The 18,500-nt window shown below is 44.2% G+C and overlaps 1 protein-coding gene across 1 annotated transcript in view; it reads right to left on the bottom strand.

Annotated features, from left to right (window-relative positions):
• Ptpn13 (protein tyrosine phosphatase non-receptor type 13) overlaps positions 1–16,723 on the bottom strand; it is a 117,453-nt gene extending 100,730 nt beyond the window's left edge. The window contains 2 exon segments of the mRNA XM_051170873.1: positions 4,234–4,412; positions 16,609–16,723. Of these exon segments, the coding sequence (XP_051026830.1) occupies positions 4,234–4,412; positions 16,609–16,723 (294 nt within the window).
• Positions 16,724–18,500: the final 1,777 nt, after the last annotated feature.

The following is an 18,500-nucleotide window of genomic DNA, read 5'->3' as shown; positions in this document are numbered from 1 at the left end:
AGTATGTTACCTAGAGATTGTTCTGGTGACATTTTGGTGACAAACATGGCTGCCCTTTGCCCTTGGCTAGAGAGTCTGAAGAGGCTAAAGTGAAGAGATTTACATTAATTGCATTGGCAAAGGAAATGCCACCACAGCCTAGAATAGCGTCTGACGTGTTGTTATTAGTGTTAGGAGTGGTTTGATGAAAAGGAGCAAGCTGGGCTATGGTTCAAGAAGAAGGGGGCACCAGGAAGTGGAATGGCGCTACATCCTGCATCCAAGGAGACAACAGACTGAAGACATTAAAAGGACATAGGGAGTGCTGACCTCAAGGCATGATCCCACCCACATAAGCTTCAATTTTGTGAAAAGGAACCAAAGAGCATTTAGGTCCAGGTGTAGTAGTGTGCACCTTTAATCTCAGCACTCAGGAGACAGAGGCAGGCAGGTCTCTGAGTTCAAGCTCAGCCTGGTCAAAAGAGCAAGTTCCGTAACAGCCAAGTTTAGGCAGCGAAGGAAACCCTCAGACACAGAGCTAGTAAGAATACAATTGAACGAGTGGTCCCCGCCACAGTCCCAGCAAGCCGCACAACATGGTAGCTTTGGCCATGTGGCTCTGGCTTTAGAGTAAAGGATAGAAGAAATGGGTTGTGGATTTGCCGTCTACAACTAAGAAAGGTCGCCGAGGCCAGGGATGGACCAGAGGTGTCTCTTCACAGAGGCCTACGGGCAACTGTGCAAAGCTGTGAAGGTGAAGACTGAATTGGGTTGGAGACCCTAAGATGTTTGAGATGCCAGAATCATGGGATTGGGAGTGGAACCAGCCCAAGAGAAGTGTGTTGCAGTCGGCAATGCTAAAAGAAGTTGGAGCTCTGAAGAGAGCTTTGACGTCAGACACAGAGATGCAGAGTCTGGAGTTTTCCCAGCTGGCTTCCTGTCTTGCTTTGGTCCAGTGTTTCCTCACTATGCTTGCTTTCCTCCACAAGGTAACGTATACCCTGTGCCATGATATGTTGGAAGTATGTGCTCTGCTTTTTGATACTGATTTTATGGAGGATTACAACTAAGGGATTGCATGACTCTCAGAAGAGACTTTGGACTTTTAAATAAGTTTGAAACTATTATAGACTATAGGGACCTTTGAAGTTGGACTAAATAAATTTCTGAATTATGTTATGCCCGCAAGCCTATGGGGCCAGGAGTGAAATGTGGTGGTTGAATAGGTATGGCCCATAGACACATGTGTTTGAATGTTTGGCCCATCAGGAGTGGCGGTATTCAGAGGGGCGGCCTTGTTGGAGGAAGTATGTCACTGTGAGATCTCCTATGCTCAAGCTATGCCAAGTGCGGCACACAGCCTCTTCCCGCTGCCTGTGGATCAAGAAGCAGAACTCTCAGCTCCTTCTCCAGCACCATGTCTGCCTGCCATGATGAAAATGGACTCAACCTCTGAAACTGTGAGCCAGCCCCTACAAAACATGTTCCTTTATAAGAGCTGCCTTAGTCACGGTGTCTCTTCACAGCGATAAACCTGAAGGCATCTGCCTTTGCTTTTCTCTGTATTAGAACTGAGGTAACAAACAAGATAGATGTTTGAGTTAATCTGACAAACTTTAAGAGTGACAGCAACCTTCCCACCTCCCATTACTCTAGCACCCGCTCCTCCACACAGTGCACAACAGCAGCTCAGAGGTGCGACTACTCACATATAGCAGTTTACCTGCTTGGGAATTGTTATTTGGTTTTTGGGCTTTTTTGGTGTTTTTGTTGTTGTTGTTTTGTATTGTTTTTGAGATTATAAAATAATTATATCATTTCCCCTTTCCTTTTCCTCCCTGTAAACTGTCCTATACATTTTCCTTGTTATCAAATTCTTGGCCTCTTTTCATTAACTGCTATTTGATTTTTGAGACAGGGTCTCATGAAACAGAGGCTGACCTTCAGCTCTTGATCAAGCTATTCACCTATCTTTCCCTCCTGAGTGTTCAAATTATTGGTGTGCATCACCGCGCCTGTACATTTGGGAATGCCGATAGCACAGAGCAAACTGACAAACTAACTACTCAATCAGGAAAATACTGTGCACCTGCATTTTGTTTCTTCTTCTCCTCCTCCTCTTCCTCCTCCTCCTCTTTCTTCTCTCTTCTTTTTTGGGAAACACTGGTCTCATGTAGCTCAGGCTAGCTTCAGACTAGACTTACTATATTCCTAAAGCTGACGCTGAGATCCTCCTGCCTCTGCCTCCATGTGCTGGGGTGACAGGTGTGCGCCATCACACCTACTTGTTGATGCCAACAGTTAAACCGAGAACCTTACATGTGCTAAGCAAGCCAACCTGATAGAACTGTATCCCCAGTATATACCTGAAACTTATTAAGCACAAATTCATAGATATCTATAAAAATTATTGAATACTAGAGGGTGAGATTCTCCTACAATTTAGAGGAATTTTCAGAAAGTATAATATTCATGATAATACAATGGTTTTTATTTCTCCCTGAAGTCACCAGGACTGGCGATGCTAGGAACGCCCTCACCCCGAAGTGCTCTGCACACAACTCAGCATGCCATTTCACTGGTTCATAGGCACTCAGGATCAATTATAAACCCCAACCCTAGGGCTAATTTGCACATTTTATACCTAATCTTTTAAAATTACATGAATAAATTAATTGCATAGGGTACTTAATGAATATATGCTGTGAAAAATACAATACAAAGAAGAATATATATACCAATCATCTTAATAAGACACTGCCAGTATGCTTGAGTTTTGTTGAGGACACTGACGTGACTATACAAAAGACTGCAGTATACAAAGTCTGGCCTCAGGTAATGCGGACTTCACAGGAGTCACACCTGAGGCATCACCTCTAATTCTTGGGACATTAAAGTCATACAAACGTCAGTCTGGAATCACCTGCCAAGCCTCTCCAAGAGGCCTCAGTCCTCGCTGTCCTCTACTGAAAACTTCCCCTTCCCTCCTCTTGAGGATCAATCCACAGAAAGGCTAGTGCACAAGTCTTTTCCATCATAGATGCGTATCAGAACGTGCAGGCTTTAAAGTTTTATTGACAGGAAAGTATTAGGTTATTTTTACACTTGCGAGGAAGATGTTCACAGCTAACTTAGAATCTCCAGTGTCTCAGATCTGAATTAACAAGTTTGTGACACGATACAATGTATATTCATTCCTCTTTCAATTTCTTCAGAGTTTATCAGTGAAATTAGACTTGAGCTGCCCAATGACATCACCACATCTCTATCACAACTGTGCCTTCTTTTTCACTGATCCATTAAAGGGGCTGTTAGGCGGCGGTCTCTGCCTCCATCCACCTCGTCCTCTCCATCCACCTCTTCCATGGCCAGCAAACATACCATGCTTCTTGTAGCTCTCTTCTCTCTTGATTATGAAGTTCCCCGACCAATTCTTATAAAATACAGCTCTCAAAACCATCAACACACCTCAAGTTTAACCTGTGAAATTATAAACCCCATTGTTTCCCACCCCATAAAGACCACGGGCTCCTACTGCCTCAGCCCTCAGCCCAGTTTATGCGCTCTGACCTACGGGCCCCGTCAGGTGCAAATGCCAGCTGCTCTGACTTGCCATTGCCAACTACAATGGACTCCTTTTCTCCTGTCATTGCCCATGCCCATAGCTGTGAGTGGCACCCCCTTCTAATCCATTTCCATTTTTCTGATTAGGCTTACTCTTCACAGGAAATGCTACAGTCTTTCGGAATAAAAACTAACTGCTTCTAATACAGACTCACAAACACTTCTCCCCCTTACACAGCATCTGTTTCACCCTGCCATGTAAGATAGATTGTTCTATGCATTTACTCAGGGTCCACTTAGCAGTTTCTTCTGTTTCTTCCCTTAAGTACTGCTTTACAGATAGCAGGCACTTATAAACTACTTATAAATAAGAATTAATAATAATTCACCCTTAAATAAGAATTAATAATGAGTCACCCCTTTAAAATATTTTGCCAGGTCAATGTTTTCCTGGAATTATTCATAATTGCACACACACACACACACACACATTTTATATATAAAATTCTGAATTTTAAATACACACACACACACACACACACACACACACACACACATACACACACAATCTTGAAACATATTATTTTAAAGTCAAAGGACTTTTCTCCCATGGACTGGGTAAGGGTAGCCCATTGTTTGACTGGCCTACTTTTGCCAAAGTAGTAAACAAAGCGAAGACTTAACATTTACCTTTTCAACGTCTGAGAGAGAAGTCAGCGGATGGTTTTGAAGAACTTCTGGTGCTGTGAATGCTCGCATGTCCTGACTGGAAATACTCTCGTCTGTGAAGGAGACACTGCCAGATGGCAGCAGCAGCAGCGACCATGGTGAGATGATGAAGCCCAGGGCAGCCGGGTCAGTGATGCTCACTGTTTGTGCATGCACCAGATTACAGAGGGGAAAAGGGATAATCAGTGAAAACTAGAATTGGAAGCATCTATAAGCACCTCAACATGATCCAGCCTGACTGGACAGACAGTAATGTGCAGTTTCTTTCCTTTTTTTTTTTTTGAGACAGGGTTTCTCTGTATAGCCTTGGCTGTCTTGGACTCACTTTGTAGACCAGGCTGGCCTCGAACTCACTTTGATCCGCCTGCCTCTGCCTCCCAAGTGCTGAGACTAAAGGCGTGTATCACCACCGCACCCAGCTTTTAAGTTGTTTCTTTACATGTCAAGTGTCTGCGTGTGTCTAACTTCAGCTCTAGCTGCTTGGAACTCTGGGCAGCAGCCCCTCCATGGAATGTTAGGAGACGTCTCCAAAAAGAGCCACACTGGCTATGGGGATTGGTTCATATCAGGGTTATTTTTTCATAATAGTAGCATTGTTGGAGTCTAGTCAGCGCACAACTAAAACACAGGACATAGCACTATAAGCTTCTGGAATCTACTTTTTAAATATTCTTTTGCCAACATTCTTTGAAGGATTTTGCAAACATTTGCTCTAAGTTCCTTCTTTTTAGTTGTTAGGAAGTGGGAAGTAAACAGGAAGTGGGAAGTAAACAGAAAGTGGGAAGTAAACACTGACTCTAGCCACAGCCCTTCAGTCCCCTCACTGGGAGGTTTGCAGAAGCCTTTATAATTACAGAAAAATGTATTCTGTGGTTTGACCACATTACCTCAAGAGTCTGGCACCTAAATGTCATGTATATGTTTTGGAAATTGACAGCAATGCATTTTGTGGTTGCAGTTGCTCTAGATTTATTACATGGCATTTTAAAATCACTTTGAAAACATTTGTGGCGTTTCTGTGTGTTTATTGAAAGAGAACAATCCCAACACCCTGCTCCCCCCACACACCCTGCTCCCCCCAACACCCTGCTCCCCGCCCCCCGACACCCTGCTCCCGCCCCGACACCCTGCTCCCGCCCCCGACACCCTGCTCCCCCCACCACCACCACCATAACTCGGCTTCTCCACGTTCAGTGCCATTCCTCTGTTACTCCCTCTCCCGGCAAATGAATACATTTCTTCAGTTCAGAGTGATAAGCCATAGTGGATTTTTAAAAAAATTATTAACATATATATTTATTTATTTGGTTTTTATTTATTGTGTGTGGACACGTGCATGCAGAGGCACAGGCGTGGAGGGGAGAGGATGAGGTTGTGGAGTTGGGTCTGAGACTGAGCCCAGGTCCCCAGGCATGGTTATAGGTACTTTCCCCTGCTGAGCTAGCTCACCTACTCAGTGATGAATTTAAAAATAAGAGTAATTTATGCAATTAATTTTATGTGCATTGGTGTTTTGCCTGCATGCATGTCTGTGTGCGGGTGTTGGACCCCCTGGAACTTTACAGACAGTTGTGCGTTGCCACATGGGGCTGGGAATTGAACTCAGGACCTCTGGAAGAATAGCCAGTGCTCTTAACCACTGAGCCATCTCTCCAGTCCCAGTAATGGATTTTTAACATCTAGTTTTCCTGCCTCGGTCCCCTCCCTCCCTCGCATCCCTGACCCTAGACTGGCCCCAGATTGTCATATCTTCAGTCATTTCTAGTTTACTCTGTTCTGCTGAACAGGTAGAGAGATGGGGACAGGAAGTTCTCTCTGGGGTGGACAGCAGGACAGCAGGACAGAGACTTCTAGGTAGTGTTCATGGCTCTGGTGCCAGTTCCGATCCTCAGTAATCTACAAGTTCAGTTTGGCAGCAAACATCTAGAAATATAAGGGCTGTTGAGAACTGGCCTTGTGCTGCAGGCCAGCTGCCTGTGCCTCAGTGGATGGCCCCACACCTGCTTACACATGCTCAGCGGCAGTTGGACTTGAAGCTAATAATTATAATACTAATGACTAATAGCAGTAATAGTAAGGAAGGCGTGAGTTCAGAAGGCAGGTGGGTGGGTTCTAGGGAGTGTTGGATGAAGGTAGTGGGAGCATAGACAAGATCAAAATACCTTTGTAGACATGTATGACATTTTCAAAGAGTAAATGCAAATATTACTTCAAAATAGAATTAGCCCTGAAAATTAGAGCCCCAGACTCCAAGCTCAAGCCCAGGTACTGGCGAGCTGGACAGAAAAGCCACTGTGAGGGCTGAGACAACAGGGTGAGACAGGCAGCTTCAGTAAATGGTATTAGGAGGACTGCTGGGAGAAGGGTGGGAGAGAAGCGGGCAGTCCCCACAGGACTTGAGGTCCCCTCAAGACTCAGCCATTGGTCTTCAGTCGTTACCTCAACACAGACTTTCAGGCCCCTGCATTGTGCCAGCGATTCCCAGAGACGTCTGTCAGCCCTAGCTCTATCTCCCGCTCAATCCAGCTGCCTACGGGAACTCTTCATTTGAATATTAAGAAGTCTTAAATTTAACAAGCCCTATAGAGCTGTCATCCCTACCCACCTTTCCGCCCTCATGTGACACCTGTTCTCTGGAGTCTTCCCCACTGTGACACTGTTTTCCAGTCACTCAAACCAGAACCTTAGCGTCACTGGACCGTACTCCTCGCACTCCACTCTTTCAGGAAGTTCTCTGAGATACAGCCAGGCTCTTGTGTCCTGCTGTTGCCAGCCTGGCTGCAGGGCTCCGTCTCCTTGTACAGATACTAGCTTGCTGGCTTCAGTCACCTGGTGCTGTTCTCTGAGTGGGTGATTTGAAGATAATTTACTGTAGGCTGTTTTCATAGTGTCTCCAACATCTCAAGATTCTGAGAAACATCTCCACCCTGTTTGATTCATTTTCCTAGCTGGATTGTGCACGGATTGTTCACACCGAAGGGTAAGCTGTTAACGGGAAAATATGTGCACAGTGGCTTATATATATTTGTTCTTTATTTTTAAGTTGCCTCTTCCCTACTTGTGTGTTAATATGTATGTGTAGGGCTTGCATGGGCCACAGCCCATGTTTGGAGGTCAGAGGACAACTTGTAGCCATTAATTCTCTGCTTCTGTCACATGGAACCCAGGGGTTGACCTGTTTGGCTGGCTTGACAGCAAGCACCTTTACTCACCGAGCCACCTCTTCACTGGCTGAAATTAGTATCGACTCATGTAAAATTTGTGAAAGGCAACAGTCTGCAGAGTCTGTTGCTGTGGCCTTTGAAACTCTGCAGCATGAGGACCTGACTTTGGACTCCTAGCACCTATGTTAAAAACAAAAAACAAAAACCAAGTGTGGCAGCGTGCACTGGGTTGGCAGAGGCAGGAGATCTGGGGTGCACCGGCCACTCTAGCCAGCTGAGCTCAAGGTTCAGTGAGAGGCATTGTTCAAAAATAAGGTGGAGCTAGCCATGGAGGAAGATGCTGAGCATCAACTTCTGTTCCCCCTCCCTACACACCATAAACGCCATCTGAGTCCAGTGTTGTTGAGTTTGGAATACAGTGGGAAATAGGCGACAGGAAGGCCAGTGGGCTCTGGAATTTACACACGGATGTACATACTTGTAGACAGTGTCTTGAAACTGGTTTTCACAGAGCACTCAAAAGAATCTGCAATGGAGAAGTGCTGGGAGTTATTTATTCTGTATGTCGGTATAAAACCAGACTTAACTTTTATGACCAGTTTGTAAGACCTTCCTTCCTTTTGTTAACTGATGAAGCCAGATAAAGGCATCCCTGTGAACCGTGGCCGCAGCTATGCTTAGGCGCCTATCCGCATACCGTATTAATTTTGTGTATGAAACTGCACATTACTGCCTGGCATGGTGGCACATGCCTTTAATCCCAGCAGAGGGGGGCAGAGGCAGGTGGATTGCTGTGAGTTCGAGGCCAGCCTGGTCTCTTTTCCTCTCCCCTTCCTCTCTTTATAGTAACATTCTGAGATAAATTATGATCTACTAAAAGTATATACTACAGAGTGATTAATTATAAATTGAGAACTTATTTATTCCTAAGTTTTGTTCCTACTTTTGAAATGTCGCTTTCTCTAATATGAAACAGAAAAGAACAACAATCAGTCCCTTTCTGAAAATAAAATTGCACTAATGCTTTCACATGCACCTGTAACTGCAAACTCATAATGGTAATCCTGAAGGCATTTGATGTCATTTGCCTTTTCTGAGCTAGCCATTCGCTAAATAGCATTTCATTAAAGCTGTGGCGAGCCTGTGAGTCTCCAGCACTTGCACGGTGCTGTATCAGGTCTCAGATTAAAGGCATCACCCAAGTCCATGGGCTTCAAAAGTACCAGAGAAACAACCTGCTTCTTTTTGTTCTTTTAAAAGGCCCCCTTTGTTGGTACAGCGCGTAGTTCATGTAACTGGCAGAGCATCGTAGTCAGACTGAAGTGGAAGTCACCTCCAGGTCCTTGACCAGAGTTCAGACCTCACAGCTGTGATCTCGGGAGCAGCTAGTTCCCTCCCTTCCTGCTGAGCTCATAAATCTGCATTGAGGACCACTGGGGAAAGTACACGGGACAGCTCCATCGTTACCGTGTAATAAAAACTTCTCCTCAGAGACACGAAGCGTGCACATCACATCAAAGAAAAGTCACCATTCGGATTTGGCCGCTGTCAGTCAGTCAGTCCCTGCTTGTGTTTCCCCGGACAGTACACCAACCAGATCACACTGCGGTGTTCTCCGTGTCTGGGAAGGGCTCTGACTTTGGTTCTTAGTTTTGTATCTTTTACCTACAAATTGCATTAGAAATATAGACAACTTGAAGAGTGAAGTTTTGTGAGGTGTGAATTTGTTCTTTAATTAGAACTAAATTCCCTGGAGAGCCTCTCTGGTCTCAGTCTACTTAAGGCACAGCATTCCTCGTTAGCAAAGTCCTTATGGTAGTGCACTTGCTCTAAGGTTTGACAATCAAGCCAATTAGTACATGAGCAGCTAATTATACTACTTGCCAAATTGACGTTTTAGTGTACCTAGCAATTATCTTGGACTTCACTATTAGTGAAAATATTTATTTGAGTTTTAATCACCATAGTATCAGCTTTTGAATTTGTTTTACCTATAATAGAAGTTGTAGAAGTCTGGAACAAAAAGTATTGAAAATTGTCACTCTAATTTGAAAGATCTACTTACTTTATGAGTCTTCCCTCCCCCCCCCCCCCCCGGGCTAGGATGAAATATTTTATTTCTTTTGTTTTTCAAGACAGGGTTTTACCGTGCAGCTCTGATTGTCCTGAAAGACACTCTGTAGACCAGGCTGGCCTCGAACTCAGAGATCCACCTAGGATGGATGGTGCCACCACTGCCTAATTAAAACATTTTATTCCTTAACAATGGAAGTCACACAAACGCCTTTTTCCTTTCTCTCTTTTCCCATCACACAGGTAAGCTGCATGCCTAAGCCCCAACCCACTGTGACCCCAGCTTCCGATCAATTAGCTGCCTGGGAGTTTGTGTTAAGTATTTACAAGATTCTCTCAGAGAGCCCAGAACCATGCAACTTGGTAACACAGAACTACTGAGATCTGAGCTAATACTCTCTTAAAATAATGGGCTTAAATGTCTAGCCATGGGTAGAGGGCAGCAGGTCTCAACATTTGCTTTCTTTCTGGACAGCTTTATTTGGCTGCATAACTAAAACAGCTTTGGGTGGGTGTTGCATCTCTCTCCCTTCCCAACGCACTCCCAGGAATGCCTTGGGTTCTGATATAATAAGCAGTCTGCTTCCCAGTTGTCCTGGTTAGCTTTTTGTTTTGTTTTTTAACTTGACATTAGTTGGGACCATCTAGGAAGAGGGAACAAAAACTGAAAAAAAAAAAAAAAGTCTCCATATGATTATATTATAGGCAAGCCTGTGGAACATTTCTTGATTGATGTGGTCCCACCCCTGGGCAGGCGATGCTGGGCTGTATAAGAAAGCAGGCTAAGTAGACATTAGAGAGAAGCCTGTAGGCAGCGTTCCTCCACAATGGTGTCTGCTGGAGTTCCTGCCCTGCTTGAGTTCCTATCTCTGGGTACCTGCCCTCCCTGAGTTCCTGGCCTCCCTGAGTTCCTGGCCTCCCTGAGTTCCTGGCCTCCCTGAGTTCCTGGCCTCCCTGAGTTCCTGTCCTCTTGAGTTCCTGGCTCTGAGTTTCTGCCCTGACACCAGTCAGTGACAGACTAGTACCTGAAATATAAGAGGAAATTAATCCCTTTCATCCTCAGGATTACTTTTGGTCATGGTGTTTTATCAACAACAGAAATCAAACTATGATCCCAACAATTTTCATCATCAATAAAATTACACCTTCAAAAATTATGACAAATTATGAATAAAATGTTTTATAACTCTATTCCACACATTTCTTCTGCAATATAAGTGGTTAAGGATAGAAACTATGAATTCTCTAAAGATCAGGTACAATGTCATTATGTATAGAAATGTTGTCTATCCGTATCCCTGGGTGACTGATTAGAGAACCCTCCACGGATACCAGTATCTGGGGATGCTCAAATCCTATTGTAAAGTGGCACGCCGTTTACATATAAGCTATGCACATCTTCCTGTATATTACTTCTAATACTGAAGGCTATGGAAATAGTTGCTCTACTGCACTGTTCAGGGAATCATGACAAGAAAGAAGCCTGCCTCTGCTCAGTACAGACACAGCTACTCACCTAGCCACCCGTTTAATCTAAGGTTGAATGAATTGTTGGAGTGGAATTCACACATATGGAGAGCCAGCTGCACTTGAAACTGAAACGAATCTGTCTACAAGTTCAGTTCTATTCCACAGGCTGCAAGCCTCTAAAGATGCCCTACATCCCCGCTCTACTGTGAGGACAACTCCTCAATTTGGACTTTTCACATCACAAATAAAAAAGCTATTTTTTATTTCTTCATAAAGAATACTTTGGTCTCACCACCAAAACACTTAACGATTCAAGTAGAGAACACTGTGTCTGCATCAGATCCTACAATTTTGTGTGGCTAGATGTTCAACTGTGATTTAAACATACTCATAAAATGCCTGATTCTAGGAGCTTGAGCTCCTTAAGAAACAACACCAGCCTGTGCTTTCTCAGCCACACAGCTCTTTCATGCACACCCTGGAAAGGGGCACAGGACTCTGCACAGTGTTTGTGTTCATACCACCTAGTCCCCAACACAAGTGAAGCCACTGATCCAGGAAATCAGTGTGACAGAAAGATGGCCCACAGCTCAACTAACTTGCATCTTGTTCTTATCCTTATTTCAACTTTATGTCATTGACAAATCCATCACAGGAAAGAGTATGTATGTATGACCTTATCCACTTCCATAGTGCTTTATGTACTTTTTGTTGCAGCTTATAAAGCTACAAGTAGGGAGCTGGAGAGATGGCTCAGAGGTTAAGGACACTGACTGCTCTACCAAAGGTCCTGAGTTCAATTCCTAGCAACCATATCGTAGCTCACAACCATCTATAATGAGATCTGGTGCCCTCTTCTGGAGTGCAATTGTACATGCAGGCAAAACATTGTATACATAATAAATAATTTTTTTTAAAGCTATAAGTAAAACAAAACAAGAGCTGTAGCAAGTCAGAAACTGTAACTAGTAATCACTTTAGTCAAATTATAATTAAGTCAAGGTATAAGAAATCACCTTAGGTGAGAAATGAGATCTAAATTGCTCTTCTTTAGTTGGTACAACTAAGAACAACACCATTTACTGTACAAATTACACAAATTACACCAACATTTTAACTTTTAAATTTTCTTCTAAGTGTAGAACTGAAAATAAACCCAGCAGGTGATATTACGCTTCTCATCAAGGACAGAACTGGAGACCAGGATCTTTAGCAATCTTCCCTCTAACTCTTTATATCTATTAAGCTGCCTATTTAGAAGGCATAAGGTAAAATAATGTCAGTATACACACAGTGAGCTGCTGGTGTGTCTGCAGGGCAGGGGCTGTTCTCCACATGGGCTTGATACACTTGTCAGGCAACCTACACCATTTATTTTCAGAATGCCAAATATTAAATTTAATTTCATGTTTTACAGTGTGTTACCAGGGAACAAATAGGGCAATTTCATCTAGTTCAAACACATTTAACTTGAAGAACCTGTTAACTCTGGCCTCGCAAATACGAGGCAAGATGTAGCACGTCAAAGACACCTGATGCACCCTCTGGACCAACTGCAGCATGACGGCAGGTAAACAGGAACGCAAGAAAGAGGAGGTAGGGCCTCGTCTTTCGAAAGCTGAACATATTATATAAAATTTTACTTGAAAATTTTCAGCCCATAAAACTTTATGTTTTTCTATAAAGACTTTGAAAAAGTTTCAGGAAACCAAGTTGAAGTTCATCATCAATGAGGATTTATTTTTTGGACTCTACTATGCTCGTTAATGGATTTGTCTATTTTGAATGCTATAGCTTTATAGTAAATCTTGAAACTGGGCGGAGTGAGTCTTTAACACTTGTTTGTTTATTTTCAAAGACGTTGTGGCTACTTTTAAGTTCAATAACTTTATTTCTGTATAAATTTTAGGACACTCACTTTGTGCAAAACTACAGCCTCCTGGGACTACACTAACCGTCAATTTAGAGAGCCCTGCCCTTTTTAGTAGGCAGGTAGGCATAGCTTTCCATTAAAGTAAATGGTCTCTAAATTCATTAGATAGGTCTTCACTTATTTTTCCTCAGATTTATTTCTATCATTTTCATATTTTAGATGTTATATTTCTGTAAAAGGTTAACTAAAAAAATTCAGTTTCTAAGTGCTCACAGCTACTATGTAAAGATACAATTGGTGTTTTTTGTATCCGTGTGCAAGAGAAATTGAGATTTTTTTTAAGAAAATATTTATATGCTCCCCCACCCATAGAGTTTTGTTTGCCATTTAGCTGAATAAGACACATCAATAGGCATATAATTAGGAAGATACAATGTGTTGTGACCCTAGATGAAATTCCTCCAAAAAACTTCAAGTATCACATTCAAGTTAAAGAATAACAATTACTCATCTAGGCAAAAATGTAAAACTGTTTCTCCTGCTACTTATTTAAAAAAAAAAAATCAAAGTTACAGAGCACGTGAAGATGGAGGCGGAAACACACGGTAATAAATGGCAAAGCGAAGGGTCACAAGGTAGCAATGGCCTGAACAGGTGAGAGAGGTCTGAGTAAGAAGAGCAGTTAACAGGAAAGCCTCAGGCCACTAACATCATCCACTGTCCCTAAGAATGACTACAGTTCACAGATTCAAAGTAAAAAGATTACAAACTGTTTTACAATCAATCATTAACAAACCTACATTATAGCCTGGAGACTGACAGCACATGCCCTTTTCAAATCACCAGAGAAGAAATCACAAAGCTGGACTGTGTGTGCAACCTCAAGAAATCCTCAAAACTTTATCAGTTTATACAGGTGGTATATATGCATGGCAAGAGGAGAGAAGACAGATACAACAAAAGGCGAACGAACTCCCATCACCACTGCCAAGCCTTAGGAGTGAATAGTAACAATTTTCTATTCTCCCTTCTCCCAGCAGCAACTCCTTTGAAGATGGCATCGCTCAACGTCCTGCCTCAACGTCATTACCCTATGATATCAGCAACAAGATCTTGGCTTTGAAAAATGCTAAAAGCTTTAAATTGCTAGAAGGCTGAAGAGGAAGGAGAGCTGGTTATTTTCTTGCCCTTTGCTCACTAACCCGCCAGAAGCGCTTCTCCAACCTCCCGTCATGGGGATTTTTAGCAGTACACTGAAGGGACACAGAGCAACAGGCTCAAGATGACAGCCACCCCACCAGGAACCAGAGGAAGGTTTCTGCAAGGACACAGAAAGATGAAGATGGCCAAGCTGGAAAGGCACGCTTCAGAGAAGTCAACTACGGAGGATGTGCATCTCATCTGCTTTCCTACCATCTCCCAGGGTCGTTCCTAACCGTGTCTATGGCGTCAAGAGACCTGCAGTCCATCCTGAACCAAGCAAGCAGCAGCCACTTTATTTCAGTTTGTTGTTTCAGAGTCAGGAGGAAAACTTGTAGGAAAATGACGTATCAAACACAGGTTCCATGGAAATCAAACAACACTCGCTCCTTCCTAACAAGCGGAAATTCCCCATTGGCAACCACAATAAATGGTGATTTCCCAACTGTCAAAGAAGTCAAACTTAATATATATGTTCTTATTACGGCTATTACTCTGCCACTTACACCGAGGGCCATCCAGTGAGTGACTCCCACTGGGCAGTATATGAGACACAGTTGCCTCACGGTGAATTTTTACAACACATCTAATGTGTCTTTCTTGTAAAGTGCCAATATGTTATGCAACAATCACCACTCAATGACAAGGGCTGCAAATACAAGATTTCGATCTCTAGAAGCATTATGAAATTTGAAGGAAGGACACCCCCCACCCCACCCCTGCCACCACCGTGGGCAAGATGCTTTGCGTGCTGTGACTCATGGCTGCTGTCTCTCCCTGAACATCTGTAGTGTGCGCTGTCCCTGTCATTCCTCTGGCACACCGTTTGGAAGCCGTAAGCTTCTCACATGCATCTGTCCGATCGGAATCAATGCCCAAGGGGCAACAATGCCGCCTTCTATTCATTGGCCCCTCCCTCAGCACCTCACAAGGAGATGTTTCTTAACATTAATTTACGATTGTTAACTGCCAATTGAGTATAAGATGCCCCTGAAGTGGGGCTGCATACTGTGGACTGCTATGCTTATAATTCTGAATTTTCTGGGGCGGGGGGGGGGGGAAATGAAGCACTCAAAACAACAGTGTCTATTTAAAATAAACAGAATTTTGTAACTGATTTTAGATAAAGGAATTCTGTTATTTAGACAACCCTAGCTATAAGCAAAGCTCTTCCTGCATCTCAGTACAGGTTTCTAAGCCCCTGGGTAGCAAGTGATGGCTGGGCCCTAGCTAGGGCTTTTGTTCCAGTCCCTTCCTGGACTGAAAATCAACAGTGTCAGCCACCTCCCCAGCCCCTGCCTGCACACACTCTTTCCACCCACTCCAGACTCCCCTCCCACCTGTGCCCATCCCTACGTCTTGCCAAGGAGCTCCTGTGGCACCCGGTGGTTAGTGATTCCATCCTCAGGCGGTTCTCAAACTGCAGCAGGCACCACAGTGCTCTCAGGCGCTCATCAGGGCATGAACTCCTGGGGTCCCCTGAAAGGCTCTGACTTGAGTGGGTTTGTGGGGTGGGCCTGAATGTTTGCACCCGAACAAGGCTCCAGCGAGGCTCTACTGTCGTCCAGACCCCACACTGTGAAGAACACTGTTCCCCTCCTTGTCACCTATCTCTGTCCCGTTTATTGTGTCTGGTTTATTATTCAACCAAGTTTTAAAGACTGGTTCTCCCATCAGACAAAGCTCCTTATCCACATAAGTGCTGACCATGTGATATAATGAATGACATCACACAAACAGTTTTAGACAACCCAAGTCCAACAAACTCCCATCTCCCAGATGCAGTGTGACCTTTCAGGCCAGGCAACCACCTACAAGGGAGACACCCAACTATTATTCAGCCCACGTCGCCTAACGTACAGCAACAGGAATGCAACTGCTACTCTCTCTGGCAGGAATGTTTTCTTTACTCCCTCTCACAGGGTCAACGCCTACATCTTCCAAGCATGAGCTCTGGGAAAATGTAGTGCATGGAAGCTTTTCTTTTCCTCCCTACATCCACGTCAGATCTTCCTCAGAGAGAGTCACTGCATGCCTAGGCTTTCTGATCCTTGTTACAGTTACATTTGCTTATATCAGTATTTTATTAACAGTTACTTTCTGCACTGAAACACAAGTTCCCAACAGATAGGAGGCATTTCCATTTTGAGAATCTCTTTGTGTGTAATAGCAAGCGTGTGTGCAGTGTGTTGGAGAGTCCAAGCAAGTCCAACCTTCCCGCCGCTGAGACACACATTAAAGGCATTTTGTTCCACATTCTACCAAAACCAGGAATGCGGAAGCAGAAATCTAGTTTACTATTGGTTATCGTTTTTTCAGCAACTCAACATGCAAAATAAAATGTTTAAAAAACGACTTACCTCGAGGCTGGAGAGATGGCTCAGCAGTTAAGAGCACTGACTGCTCTTCTAAAGGGCCTAGGTTCAAATCCCAGCACCCACATGGTGGCTCACAACTGTCCATAATGCCAAGGCCTGACACCCTGACACAGATATACACACAGGCAAAACACCAATGTAGATTAAAAATTTAAAAATTTGGGGGAGAAAGGCTTACCTCTTCTGAATAATTCTTGGAGGCTTTCGGCACTTTGGTTTAACACAGCCCACATTTCCTCCTCTTGCAGTGGCCCACCCCGAACCTCCAGGGCCTCTGCTAGTGACACATGCATATTGCCTGGAAAATAAAGGAGAAGGCTTATTCAAGGGCCATTTAGCTTTTATCAGTAAAAGCTCTGTATCAGGGCGGGGCTACCCGTTCCCATCTACCTCGCTCTTCAGTGTGGCTTTCAATCTAAATACAACTCTACAGATCTAAACTTGAAAAGGTGAAGGAACTGGACAAAAGTCCCTTAAAACAACTTCTTGGTCTGCATAACAATGTTACCCCTAAAGGCTCTTGGGAAGGATACTGGTGAGTAGTCATGAGAGAAGACGGAAGAGCCAGGGACCAGAAAGTCACCCTACCACAGATGATGAAACAAGTAGCTCAAGGCTTTTCAAACTTCTTGGTCTGCATAACAATGTTACCCCCAAAGGCTCTTGGGAAGGGTACTGGTGAGTAGTCATGAGAGAAGACGGAAGAGCCAGGGGAAAGTCACCCCACCACAGATGATGAAACAAGCAGCTCAAGGCTTTTCAGGGTTCATTTCCAAGCTTCATCACTTCCATCTCAAATATAAAGAGGAACAGATTGAAGACCCCACAACCACACAAGAGGAAGCTGGGAATAATAATAATAATAATAATAATAACAACCGCCACTGCCACCGCCACCACCACCGCCGCCACCGCCGCCGCCACCACCGCCACTGCCACCACCACCGCCGCCACCGCCACCACCGCCACCACCGCCGGCGGCACAACGTAGGGCAGTACCAGCTGGTAGACAAAAGCCATCAGGTTTAGAAACAGAGGAGAGGAAACTGCACATGTTAGCAGTGTACTTATCTCCTTAACTATACTCAGTACAATTAGCCCTGTAAAGGCATCTGATTTAGCCAGGTGACTTGCATTTACCCAACCACCAAGAAAACACTCAAGAGATCTGAAGGAGCCAACTAAAAAAAAACAGGGGGTGAGGGGGGCCAGCAGCTTGAACTGGGAAAGGGAAACAGGAGGGTAAAATAGTAAAGGTGTCTGAAAAACTTATATATAAACAATCATATTATTAGCTATCTTCCTAAGAATATCTATAATGCATATAAGTTACTACACACATATGCATATATAGTTTTAATGAATTTTTTCCATGTGGACTGACAACACTCTCTACAATAGCCATAGGCTATCTAGCAAAATCCCAACACCAGCGAGGCCCAAGAAGCCCTCATTTGAGTTGTTGGTCAGGACGGTCCCAGAGACTCTTGGAACACAGGCTACTGCTATGGCCACTGGTTTTCTCCCAGGACGGCAAGTCCCTATTGTGGAAGACACTGTGCACTTCGGATACAGGGCCCAGAGACCCTGAGGTGGGCCTGACATGGATGCCTCCTCCCTGAGAACTAACTTTCATGGTGCCTGGTGCTAGTGAGGTCACAGAATCTACACCATCTAATTTACCACACCAGAGAACCCCTAACAACAACCTATAAAGATCTGTCCTTGTACCCACAGGTGAGTGTAGTCTTCACCCCTCATCAAGGAAACTTGTCTTTGAAACAAGCAGAGATCAGTACACAAAACCACAACTGGTCAAAACGCAGAGTTGCGGAGCCAGTCCCAACTGATACATCTACAACTCAACGCCTGCGCAGAAGCAGGGTCAGGGACCGGATGAGACAGGCAGGAACGGGAAGTCGACTGTGAGACTGTGGCTCTCATGACACCTCTGCTTCAACATGCGCTGAGGAAGGACAACCCACAGACGCGCTAACGCGGAGGTGGAGAGCTCCACAGCCCTCATGCCTCAACACAGAAGCGCCGGCAACCGAGGAATGAATGCTCCAA

Source organism: Acomys russatus, chromosome 28, assembly GCF_903995435.1.
Source record: "Acomys russatus chromosome 28, mAcoRus1.1, whole genome shotgun sequence".
Taxonomy (NCBI): domain Eukaryota; kingdom Metazoa; phylum Chordata; class Mammalia; order Rodentia; family Muridae; genus Acomys; species Acomys russatus.
Note: the sequence above shows the minus strand (reverse complement) of the source record. Positions and strands in the feature narration are given on the sequence as shown.